The sequence below is a fragment of the Solanum pennellii genome, chromosome 9 (assembly GCF_001406875.1).
Source record: "Solanum pennellii chromosome 9, SPENNV200".
NCBI lineage: Eukaryota > Viridiplantae > Streptophyta > Magnoliopsida > Solanales > Solanaceae > Solanum > Solanum pennellii.
In genome coordinates, this window is record NC_028645.1 from 62533401 (window position 1) to 62546734 (window position 13334).

General features: G+C 31.4%; 1 protein-coding gene and 1 non-coding gene across 2 annotated transcripts; one reads left to right on the forward strand and one right to left on the reverse strand.

Moving 5' to 3' along the window:
- The first annotated feature begins 2321 nt into the window (after window positions 1-2321).
- On the forward strand, window positions 2322-6097 carry LOC107029603 (cytochrome P450 82C4-like). Its single transcript, XM_015231034.2, has 2 exons — window positions 2322-3271; window positions 5246-6097. Exons 1-2 carry the CDS (start codon window positions 2348-2350, stop codon window positions 5876-5878), a joined length of 1557 nt encoding a protein of 518 aa, XP_015086520.1. The 5' UTR covers window positions 2322-2347; the 3' UTR covers window positions 5879-6097.
- On the reverse strand, window positions 3491-3591 carry LOC114074109. Its single transcript, XR_003574591.1, has one exon. It is a non-coding gene; the product is annotated as a U6 spliceosomal RNA (small nuclear RNA).
- Window positions 6098-13334: the final 7237 nt, after the last annotated feature.

Consider the following 13334-nt stretch of genomic DNA (forward strand, 5'->3'; position numbering starts at 1 on the left):
CTCAGAATTATCATACTTCAGTTATCATATGATGCTTATATGCTAGCAAAGTTAGCTTGGAATTACTCGTGATCCTAGGTCTCGGGGCATGATATCGAGATTGTTGAGGAATCTGGAAAGGCTTTTTGAAAAAAGAAATGGGTACATAGGAAGAGTTATTAAAGTTAGGGATGACAATGGGCAGTGCAGGGCGGACGGGTTGCTCTTAATCCACAAAATTTTTAATACTTCCCGCCGTGCATAATTTTTTTTTCATTCTCAACTCGCCCCATGCTGCCCCGTTCTCATGAACCCGCTCCACATAATTTATTAATCTTTTATTTTTCTAGTTAAGTTTGATACTAAAAATAAATTTAGTTTTTCATGAAGTTGTATTAATTTAATAGAATAATGAGTTAAATATTTATTTTTTAAAGGCCAATATATTGGGAAATACGTAAGAAGTTGAATTAGTTTTTTATTGAACCATTTTAATTTACTATCTTGCATATTTTAGTACCTTTAAAGAAATTATCTTAATAAATAATGCTCTATCACTCTTATAACATGTCTAAAATTAAAATTCAGTTTAAACTCACATATAATTATATATACCCGCAGTCCGCTCACCCTACCACACACTAGTTTTTTTAAAAAAATTCACTTAAATCTGCCCCGCATCCTACCCACCCCACACGATCTTAAATCCGCTCAGCCCAAATATTCCTAAATCCGTCCTACCTTGCTTTTGTCCTACCTTGCTTTCGTCCCGCCCCATTGCCATCCCGTAGATAGGTTCGATTTTAGTGGTTGGTCCAAATAATGTGTAGCTTTGGCCTTTGAGCTTTTGGATTATTTTGCGGCTCGTAGCTGAAGTTTGTATTTAATTTGATATGATTATAAATAAAACGGTGTAACAACCACCAAAATTTTGATTTTAAAAAATAAAAAATTAGTGATTTGTTTTAACTTGATATAGAGTTTAAGAAAGTAAAATACTTTTAATTTTGTAATCTATAATTAGAGATCTGTCAAATATATCAAAATATCCTTTAATTTTTTTATCTTAAACATGCCATGTAAAAAAATAATATTAAAAAGTTGTTCAAGAAAAGGAAAAGATTATTTTTTAAACATAAAAAGGAGTATTATTTTGTTGGCAAGAATATTCATACACCTACTCTTAAAACGTAAGTAAATTTTAACAAGAATTATTAGTCATGTCTAACTGAAACCGATACATACTTTAAAAAAAATTAAAATATGCTAAATAGATTTTACATTTGTTGTCGTTTTGATAAGTTTATGATTAAAATTTGTTCTTTATTATATATGACTTATGTTTCAATTTAAATTATTTGAAATAGATTTAGATATTGAATTGTTGAAATTTCAAAACAAAATACATGCACTTCAGACATAAATTTTCAATATTAATGTTTCCTAAGGCTATAAGAGAACTTCTGTAACCTTATGTGACTAGACAATGGAATCATATTGATGATTCAAATAAATATAAAATTTATGTGTCAATTTCTCCCCTTGTTACTTTACTCTCTTTATAATTTGCTATATCTATTTATTCATCTAGTCCGTAGAAAATTCTACTTGCATAAAGCAACAATGGACTCATGCATTAACAACCATTCGAGAAGATTTCAATTGACATCTCCTCCCTCTTGAGTTTCAATTGGTGTCAAAGCAAGACTCACACTCTAATTGCCTAACAACACGCAAGTACAAATCACATGGGTAGATATTAGTTCATCAGAACAAAATATATGTTAATTTCCTAAATTAAATTATTAAAAGGGATAATGCCCAAGTACCCCCTCAACCTATGCCTGAAATCTCAGAGACACACTTATACTAAGGTCCTATTACCCCCCTGAACTTATTTTATTAATAACTTTTTACCCCTTTTCGACCTACATGGCACTATCTTGTGGGTCCAACGATGGTTGACTTTTTTTTTTCAAACTAGTGCTACGTAGGCTAAAAAGGGGTAGAAAATTACTTATTAAATAAGTTCAGAGGGGTAATAGGACCTTAGTATAGTATAAGTGTGTCTCTGAGATTTCATACATAAGTTGAGGGGTACTTGTGCATTTTTCCTTATTAAAAATGTACATATCTTTTTGATAATAATAAATCCAGAGAGTAACATGTATCTTTTTTTGTGGCCTATATCCATGTACTTCATTGGAATAATATTCCACACTATATGGTCTAGGTTGTGGGTCCCCTGATTCTTGCCTCCTCTAATTTTAGGCCCCACAAAAAAATCTTTACAGTGTTTCTAACCTCGTAATTCAATTATAAATACTACTATCTGATCTCCTCTATTATTTAGTAATATAATAACCAAATGGCTCTAAAATTTCACTACAATATAAACATGTATTTTCTTTCTCATCTCTTAGCCCTATCAATTGCTTGGTTCTTAGCCCTTTTTATTGCTCGCAAATACAAAAGTAGAAACATAACAAGTGCAGCACCTAAAGCTCCAGGTGCGTGGCCTTTTATAGGTCACCTTCATCTTCTTAGCGGCCACCTTCCTGTTTGTCGAACCCTAGGACTCATGGCTGATAAATATGGACCTATTTTTCAATTGCAACTTGGTGATCATCCAGCTATTGTTGTCAGTAATTGGGAAATGGTTAAAGATTGCTTCACAGCTAACAATGACAAAATATTTGCTAGTAGACCAAATATGGCAATAAGCAAGTATTTAGGCTATAATGGAGCCGTTTTCGCTTTAGCCCCTTACGGACCATACTGGCGTAATATACGTAAAATGGTAACTCTTGAACTCTTAACCAACAGTCGCCTTGAGAAGCTAAAACATGTCCGTACATCAGAAGTGAATAGTTGTATTAAAAAATTGTACTCAAATAACTGTCCAGGACAAGTGAATTTAAGTAGTTGGTTTGAGAACATAACATGTAACATAATCATTAGAGTGCTTGCTGGGAAGCGATTTACTGGATGCGCGGAGGAGATGAATTTCAAAGAATCTATAAAGAAAGCGTTGTACCTAGGTGGAGCTTTCGTTTTTTCTGATTCAATTCCATGGTTTGAATGGATGGATATTGGTGGACATATTAAGGCAATGAAAGATACTTATAAAGAAGTTGACAGTGTTTTTGATAGCTGGTTAAAACAACATATCAATTCAATTGGAGATGGAGAGCAGTCTGATTTTATTGATATCATGCTTTCCACTCTTCCAGAGGAAACCAATATGGAGTCTGGATACAATCGTGATGCCATTATCAAGGCAACAACTTTGGTAAGCTGCTAATTATCCCAAATTTATGTTTAGAAAAAATGAACTATATACTTTAGGTCATTCAACTTCACTTTTAGTTATCTTTCATGATTATTAGTCTGAACCAAAAACATAATTTTGTATTTTTATTTTTCATCCGGTGTTTCGAGTTCATATTGAAACTCTGACGAAATCTGAATCCAGAACTCGAACCCAAGCACCACAACCCATGTTGATTTTAAAATTTTGGATTATTTCTCAATTTTTGTGTGTCATTCTTGCGTAGGGACATTCTAATTTTCTCTATATCGTTTCAATTTCATCGATAGCGTGTTGGTTATAAACTTTTAGGATTTTTTTTTCGAAAATTGAAGTCAATACTTAGATTTATTTAGGATATCCAATTCAATTATTGACCTGTCCCACTTAAATTGAATAGATTAGGTACGAGATTAGTTAAGGTGTGTATTTGAAATTTTGATCATAATCTAGGGGTATTTGTATATTTTCCAAAAAAAAATAAGAAACAAAAAATAGTACTCCCTTCGTCTCTTTTTACTTGTCTACTCTTAAATTGACACATGTATTAAGAGAATAATTGATGATGTAGCGAGTTTACCATTTTATCCCTATTAGTTATGAAATAGATGAAAAATTCTACATATTTCAAAGTAATTAGTCATTTAATTGAGGGTATAATATAAAAAAAATTTATCCTTTCTTGATTTGTCAAAAAAAAAGTAATTAGAGACAACTATAAATGAAAAAGTGGATAAATAATTCGGGACGGATAGAGTATGATATATTTAACGCTAACTTTATATGCTACATAGCTAGAAATTTTACATTTTCATTTTAGCTACTTACGTGTCATTTTTTCTAAAAATTGAAAATATGTCATATTCATAAAACAAAGGATTATATTTGGGAATTTTATATAAAATAAAGGGAAAAGGGTCTGATATACCCCTCAACTTTGTCATTTAGAGCTGATATACCCCTTGTTATGAAAGTGACTCATATATACCCCTATTTGTAAACAAATGGCTCACATATACCCTTTTCCTCTAACGGAAATGAAAAAAAGATAATAATTTTAATCTAAATTTTTATTATTTTTTTCTAAAAAATATAATCCCATATGAGTAAATTTAATCCTCGTCAAATATATTTTTTATTTTGTTTCAATGACTAATTTATAATTATTATTTTGATAATCAAATTTATTTATGTTTCACTAATATTCTTGTAAAATTTATTGTAGATGACCAAATTTTTTCTTCGAATACGAAATTAAATTACAATACACACACAAAAAATAGTTTAATTTTTTAATCTTTAAACTAAGGAATGAAAGAAAAAAACAAAATAATAATAAGAAATTCAAATAATTATAATAAAAGAAGTCAAAAAATAATTTATGTATGAAAAAAAATAAAATATACCTTGAACTTTGATAGAAGAATCATATATACCCCTAAATAATTTTTTAAAAAAAATTAGAAGTAATAAATATAAATGTAAAACTAATTTTTTAACTTCCGTTAAATGAAGGGTATATGTGAGCCATTTTGTAACGGCAGGGGTATATGTGAGCCGTTTGTATAACAGTAAGGGCATATATGAGTCACTTTTATAACGAGGGGTATATCAGCTCCAAATGACAAAGTTGAGGGGTATATCAGACCCTTTTTCCTAAAATAAATAGAAGTAGCTATGGCTGCAGGTTGTATGAAAACATATGTCTACCTAAATCACATGGCTTGGCTACCAAAATAATTTATTGTGGAAAAGGATATGCAAATGACAGCTCAAACAGGCTTTTATTTTCACTGTCTATATTTAATATACTAATACTATCTTCTTTAAAAATAAAAAAATTAACTTGAATCAATAACTATCTGCATTAATACTATCTTCTTTAAAAATAAAAAATTGACTTGAACCAATAAGCATTATTGATAAAATGATATTCTGTATTATTCACTTGCGCAGATACTTATCATGACAGCATCAGAGAGCACTGCAGAGACATTAATATGGGCATTATCTTTGCTACTAAATAACACCCACTCATTGAAATTAGCACAGGATGAACTAGATGAGCATATAGGAAGAAATAAATGGGTTGAAGAGTCTGACATCAAAAACCTTCCCTATTTGCAAGCTATAGTAAAAGAAACCTTACGTCTCTACCCACCTGGTCCTTTGGCAGGGCCTCGTGAGGCTCTCGAAGACTGTTATGTCGATAAATATCATATTAAAAAAGGCACTCGATTGATTGTTAATCTATGGAAGCTTCAGAGAGACTCGAGAATCTGGAAAGATCCGAATGAGTTTAAACCAGAGAGGTGGTTTTTAAAAGAACTTACAAATATTAATTTTAGAGGACAAAATTTTGAGTATATTCCGTTTAGCTCTGGAAGAAGAATGTGTCCTGGATTAACGTTTGGATCCCAAGTAGTGCATCTGATGCTAGCAAAATTACTTCATGGATTCAACGTTTCAATGCCAAAGGAGGAACCAGTAGATTTAAGTGAGGGCTTAGGTATTGCTTTACCTAAAGTCAAGCCTCTTCAACCACTTCTTTCTCCTAGATTGGCTGTCGAACTCTACCAAAGTCTTTAAATAAGTAAACAAAAAGTATGCAGCTCGAATGTGATTAATTCTTAGCACTTTTAAATAAGTAGTACTTACATTGTGTGTTTACTATTTTCATCTAAAGGATTATGAAGTTTATCACCAAAATGTCAAATTTTGGGATAAGTCAATGTTTTCTTGTATTTGATGGTACAACTTTAATGTTTATAAATTATGAAGAAAGTATTTTTAGTAATTATGATTAAAGATGTGTGAAAATATACACAAAGATATACTTTGTACTATACATATTATTGTCAAAAGTCAATTGTATCGCCGATCTTTGACAATTCAACCAACATGCTTTGATTTTATTACTACCCTCAATTCATGTGTCATGATCCCAAACTCAAGGTCACATTATTATGAGACCTATCTCAACATTTTGGTAGACAAGTCAATCTTTCATTTAACAATCTTTCATTTAACAGTAGAGTCGTCTTAAATACTAGTCCACTATTTATTTGAATTCGAAATCAAATCTTAAGTGAAACTTTCATGTTATGTATTTTTATTTATTATATATCTACTATTTAATAATTTTAGTAACTATATGAAAATATGGAATTGCAATATTTGAACTAAATAAATTTTTTCCCCTCTTAACTGTTTGTGCTCAAAATCTTTATTGAAGATAATTCTACGTATAAAGAACATTATTACTAGATCGGTTGTCATAATTTTTCTCGAACCTCAAGGCAAGGGCTCGTGTCATTGCACGAACAACGTAACATATAACATTTTCAAATTTCAACACAACTCTGATTTTAATTAATTCACACTAATAGTTATTATTTTTTTTCTTTATCATTAAAAATTTGTCAATACAAGGGTGTATCATAAGCGTCATATAAAATTTCAACACAACTCCGATTCTAATTAATTCACACTACTATTCATCATTTTTTTCTTTATCATTAAAAAGTTGTCAATACAAGGGCGTATCATAAGCAAACATAATAAGAGATCAATATGTGATGCAATAAATGTCCTCAAGCAGGGGGCGAATTTAAGAAGAGGAATGAGATGTCACGTGACATTGCTTCCTCGAAAAAAATTTGATAATCTCCATTAATCGAGCTTTGAGTTATGCAGAAGAAGAAGAAGAAATGATTGAACAGAAAAATTTCTTCTATTGAATATAGAGTTCGTTACAATATGAGGAGTTTATATAGCACACACTTAACATGCAAGTGTAGTTGCTATTAGGAAGCTTCTAGAACTAACTACCGCTAACTAACATTAAATAATTGTAACTAACACTGCTGACTAAGCTAACCATGCTAGCTTGTTAACTGCATAAACTAGTTAACACTCCCCCCTCAAGCTCATGGTTTAAACATGTTAGCAACTCCAGTCTTGTTCAGCAACACTTGATGTTGGACTTTACCCAGGCTTTTTGTGAGCAAGTCAGCCAACTAATTCTTAGTATGAATGAACTGTCTTCAAAATTCCTTGACGTATTTTTTCCCTTTCAAAATGACAATCTATGTCGATATATCTAGTTCTTTCATGAAATATAGGATTTGCTGCAATTTGGATTGCAGTCTTACTGTCACACATCATATTCACACGTAATTCAATACTAACACCAAGTTCTTTGAATAGCCTCACTAGCCAAGTGTAGCAAATATGAAAGGAAAAATAATATCTTTAGAAAATGCTCAAGTTTATTATAGGCTACTTAAGGCCACTTGAGATGATTACAATCATCAACTACATCACTATTTATACTACTCAAAATAGAAAACAAAAAGTCTTGCACAAATAACTAAATACATGTATCACAATTTACTAGATACATGTACTACGAAATTCTAAAAGGACTTCTTGAAAAACTAAGAGACAATTTTGGAAGACTAAACATTGATGCATTAATTCTAACACTCCCCCTTAATGCATTTGCTTGATAACTCCAATGTGTTCTCGAAGATAGCAAAATTTTTCTCTAGGAAGTGCTTTGGTGAAGATGTCAGCAAGTTGTTCTCCTGTCTGACAATAATGCAACTAAATTTCGCCTTTCTCTTGTGCTTCTCGGATAAAATGATACTTGATGGAAATATACTTTGATCTTTCATGGCTGACTGGATTCTTGACAATTGCAATTGCTGATTTGTAATCACAATACAGAACAGTCCCTTTTTTTTTCACCAATGTCTTCAAATAATCTCCTTAGCCAAATAGCTTGAGAAGTAGCCTTGGATGCTGAAACATATTCTGCTTCGGCAGTGGATTGGGCAACAACACTTTGCTTTTTTGATAACCAAGAACAAATGTTTGATCCAAATAAGAAAGCATAACCAGAAGTACTCTTCATGTCATCTATACTTCCAGGCAATCACTATCAGAATAACCAATTAAGTTCAAATTTCCACCAAATTTGTACATTATCCCATAATCCATTGTTCCTTGCAAGTAGCGTAGAACACGCTTTGCAGCTCCATAACGCACTTGGCTTGGTTCTTGCATGAATCTGGATAATAAACTAGCAGCAAACATAATATCTGGCCTTGTTGAAGTAACATATAGCAAACTTCCAATCAAACTCCTAAAAAGTGAGCTATTAACTTTCTTTTCTCCATCATCTTTTCTAAACTTCTCATTTGCTGTTGATGGTATGGCCACATACCTGCAATCCATAATTTTGAATTTTTGAAGAATACTTTTAGTATACTTCTTTTGAGAAATGAAAATTCATTCTTTCTCAAATGAAAATTCATTCTTTCACTTGAGAAACTTCGATGCCCAAGAAATAATTTAGCAATCCAAGATCACTCATTTCATAAGCTTGCATCATATCTTGCTTGAAATTTTTTGCATCATTTTTACATCATTTCCTGTAAAGAGCAAATCATCCATATAGAGACAAACAATGATAATGCTGCCATGTTCTTTCTTCACATACAAAACGGCTTCACTTTTACTTCTCTGAAAATTATTTTTCAGAAAGTATGTATCAATTTCATTGTACTAAGCTCTTGGAGCTTGCTTCAACCCGTAAAGAGCTTTTTTTAGTCTATACACCTTTTCTTCTCCCCCTTGAACAAAAAATCCTTGAGGTTGCTCAACATAAATCTCTTCATCAAGTTTTCCATTCAGAAATGCTGATTTAACATCAAGTTGAAATATCTTCCATTTCTTTTGTGCAGCAACATCAATTACAGTTCTAATTGTCTCAAGACGACAACTGGAGAGAAAGTTTCATAAAAATCAATACCTGATTTTTGCGTGAAGCCTCTAGTAACCAACCTTGCTTTGTGCTTTTGAATATCTCCTTCCTAATTGAGTTTGATTTTGTAAATCCATTTTAGACTTACAACTTCTCTTTCTCTAGGAATAGCCACAAGCTCCCAAGTATTATTTTTTTCGATCATTCGAATTTCTTCTTCCAAACATCATGCTTTATTGCTTCTTCATAATTTTCTGGCTCAACACTGGCAAAATTACATCTTTGATAAATGTCACTCAACATTTTTGTTCCTCTTGGAGGCGGTTCTTCATTATCTGAATCTGAGATTTCTCCCCCTTGAGAGACATCTTCATCTTTCTCATCCTCTTCTTGATTTGAAGATATGATAACAGTATTCTCTATCTTTTTATCCTCCCAATTCCATGTTGTTTTTTCATCAAAAATGACATCTCTACTAACAAGAAGTTTGTTAGTTTTGACATCGAGAAGCCTATATCCTTTTGTCACATTACTATAACCAAGAAAAACACATTTTTGATTTTTTTCATCCAATTTTGTTCTTTTCTCAGCAGGTACATGAGCATAACAAATACACCCAAAATTTTTTAAATGACAGAAGGTTTAATTCCACTCCAAGCTGCAACTAGTGTTTTGTCCTTTAGTGCCTTTGTTGGACACCTGTTAAGGATGTGAACTGCTGTATGCACTGCTTCTCCCCAAAAATATTTTGGCAGCCCTTTCTCATTCATCATAGTTCTTGCCATTTCAACAATTGTTCTATTTCTTCTTTCAGATACACCATTTTGTTGAGGAGTATATCCTACTGTAAGTTGCTTCTGAATGCCTTCATTTTTGCAATATACTTCAAATTCTCGACTTGTGTACTCACCTCCTCGATCACTGCGAATGGTTTTGATGCTGCAACCTTTTTGCTTCTCAACAAGGGCTTTAAATTTCTTGAATGTAGCAAATGCTTCTGACTTTTCTTTCAAGAAATATACCCAAGTCATTCTTGAGAAATCATCAATAAAGATTAGAAAATACCTTTGACTTCCAAGAGATGGAGTCTTCATTGGTCCACAAATGTCGGTATGAATTAGTTCCAAAAATACACTTGCTCTCCAAGACACCCCTTTTGAAAAAGACTTCCTGTGTTGCTTTCCCATTATACAACTTTCACATGTATCCACCTCAGTATGTATCTCAGGAAGGCCTTGCACCATGTCCTTTTGCTTGAGAAGCTTTAAACCATGAAAATTCAAGTGACAAAATCTTTTGTGCCAAAGCCATGAATCATCTACAATTTCATTTTTTAATGCATTGTACTGAAATTGCAATGGAAAGTTTCTTTTTATCATCTTTACTTCAACAATGACTTGATTTTGCTCAATTTTATCATAAATCTTGCAATAATTATCTCTAAACACAAGAGAATAACCATTTTCCACGAGTTGACCAACACTAAGCAAATTTTCTTCCAAGTCAGGAACATAAAGAACATCATGAATTTTCTTACCGCATCCTTTCATGTTGATTGAAATAGTACCTTTACCTTTCACATTAACTAAGGCTCCATTCCCCATCTTCACTTTAGTAGTGATGCTATTATTAATTGAGAGGAAAACCTTTTCAGCTCCAGTCATGTGATTACTACAACCACTATCAACATACCATTCATTGCTTTTTGTTGAAGCATCAGATTTAGAAGCAAAGAAAAGATTTTCTTCCCTTTCTTCCTCATGTTTTTCACAAAAATTTTCTTGCTCCCGTTTCTTGTGCCAACAATCCTTTTCAACATGGCCAAACTTTTTACAAAAGTTACAGTGGGGCTTGCATTTGTGCCAACATTTTTCTGCATTGTGATTAGTCTTTTTGCAAACTTTACAAAAAAGACTAGAATTTTCTCACCTTTTTCTTCAACCTTCTTGGAAGAACCATCATGATCCTGCTTCTTTTTAGGCTTGTGATTTTTCTTCCGATGATTTTTTGAGAAATTTTGAGAATTCTCATTTATTTTAGACTGGAAAGCCGTCTCTTTGGGTTGATCTTCACGAAAAAATCTTCACTTCTCGTGTGCACGAAATGATCCAACTAGCTCTTTGATGAAAAGCTTAGAAAGATCTTTCGTCTCCTCAGTTATAGCAACGATGTACTCATACTTTTCTGTGACACTAATTAGAATCTTTTCCACAACTTGTTGGTCAGAAATTGTAACACTATGATTTCTGATTTCATTAACAATATTCATGACTCTTATGCAATATTCATCAATTTTTTCAGATTCTATCATCTTTAAATTTTGAAACTCTCTTCTAAGAGTTTGAAGATTTATAGTGCGTACCTTTTCGTCACCATACACCTCAGTTTCCAGAAAGTCCCAAGCTTCCTTTGCAGTCTCACAAGTAGCAATTTTTGCAAAATATGCTCTTGAGACTCCCATTTGGATTTTGCTCAAGGCTTTTGCATCTTGACGATACTTAGCCTCAAGATTTTTCATCTCTGCTGCTGTAAGATCACCATCATTTTCTGGCTCTTCAAAGCCATTTGCAACAATAGTCCACAAACCTTAAGCTTTCAAATGTATTCTCATTCTTATCTTCCAGTATTCAAAATCAGTTCCATCAAAAAATGGAGTAAGAACAACTGAAGAATCACACCTTCATTTGTTTTGGATGCCATATTTTTTTCTTCACCTAACCCTAGATTAAGAACGAAAACCTGCTCTTGATACCAATTTGTAGGAAATATGAAAGGAAAAATAATATCTTTAGAAAATGCTTAAGTTTATTATAGGCTACTTAAGGCCACTTGAGATTATTACAATCATCAACTACATCACTATTTATACTACTTAAAATAGAAAACAAAAAGTCTTGCACAAATAACTAAAAATACATGTATCACAATTTACTAGATACATGTACTACGAAATTCTAAAAGGACTTCTTGAAAAACTAAAAACATTGATGCATTAATTCCAACACCAAGTGATCTTTGCTGCACATTTTGCCATACTTCTAAATTCTGTCTCAGCTGAAGTTCTAGTAATAATTTATCATTAGATTTTATAATTTTTTGTGAATGTGGTAAGATTGAATAAACAATTGGGGTTATTTTAATAGTTTACAACTTATGGGATTCTTATGTTTATGAAAAAGTATACAACACAAAAATTTCATACCGCACGTCTAAACAAAATTTCAATTTCATCTCATGATTTCATATTTTTATGTAATATCATGATTCTATATCACATATGGTCAAACGACCCTTATTTTCATATTGTTATGTAAGTATTGAACTAAACTATGAAAAAAATAGAACAGACACTAAGTGGGCCAGATTAGGATCGATCAATTCTGTTACATGTAGAGCCCATTTAGGAATGCTGTTAAAAAATACTTATTTTCATAAGAATTTATTAAAATAGTTTTTCAGAAAAGTGTTTTTGAAAAAAAAATAATTTTTGTTTGACTAATTCGTTTAAAATTTGTTTTATATAAGCAAATTGTGTTTGTCTAATCTTTTCTAAAAGTTCTTTTGAGAGTCAAATTACGATTAAGAGCAAGTATTAATGTACTGTTAAGATTAAGATTATTTGATTAATTTCTCTAGATAGTCATCCATGTTTGGAAAATTACCTAGGAATATCACTTATGTTTGTTTTAGGACTACAATGTCACCCAACTTTGCCTATTTTCCTCAAAATATACTTGACACAAAGAAATACTTTATTTCTCTCCTACTAGGGTGCCATGTCACATTTTTATTAACTTATTACTAGTATTTTTCTAATTCTTTTTAATAATCGGAGGAACCTACATATTTTCTTGAAGAACCGGAGAAGCTCATATTACAGTTCTTAATGTAATTATTTTACTGGGTATAATATGTGGGTTTGTCTATTTTTTTTTTTAAAAAAATCTATCTATATATAATAGGAAAAGTAAGAAGTGTCAACACCACAAATATTCAAGAATTTTAATTTTTCAAAAAATATTTTAAATATGCTCTAAAAATACAATTAAATAAAACAGGAATTTTAATATAGCTATTTTAAGTAGAAAATAAAATTCCTTTTGTTAAAAAAAATCTGTAAAGACAAAAAATGAATGATTTTTAAATGCCTCTTATTTCAATTTTAAAGGAACAAAATGAAATTGAACTTTTTTTTATAAAGCAGTAATGGCTGTTACAGGAAAAAAATAAAAGATCTTTAAATGTTTCAAATTTCAAATTTTAAGGTTAAAAAAT

Bases quoted from the DNA above. Each gene is read 5' to 3' on its own strand.
- LOC107029603 (XM_015231034.2), top strand. From the start codon at position 2,348: ATGGCTCTAAAATTTCACTACAATATAAACATGTATTTTCTTTCTCAT. The intron at 3,272-5,245 runs GTAAGCTGCTAA...TCACTTGCGCAG, and splicing joins TTATCAAGGCAACAACTTTG to ATACTTATCATGACAGCATC.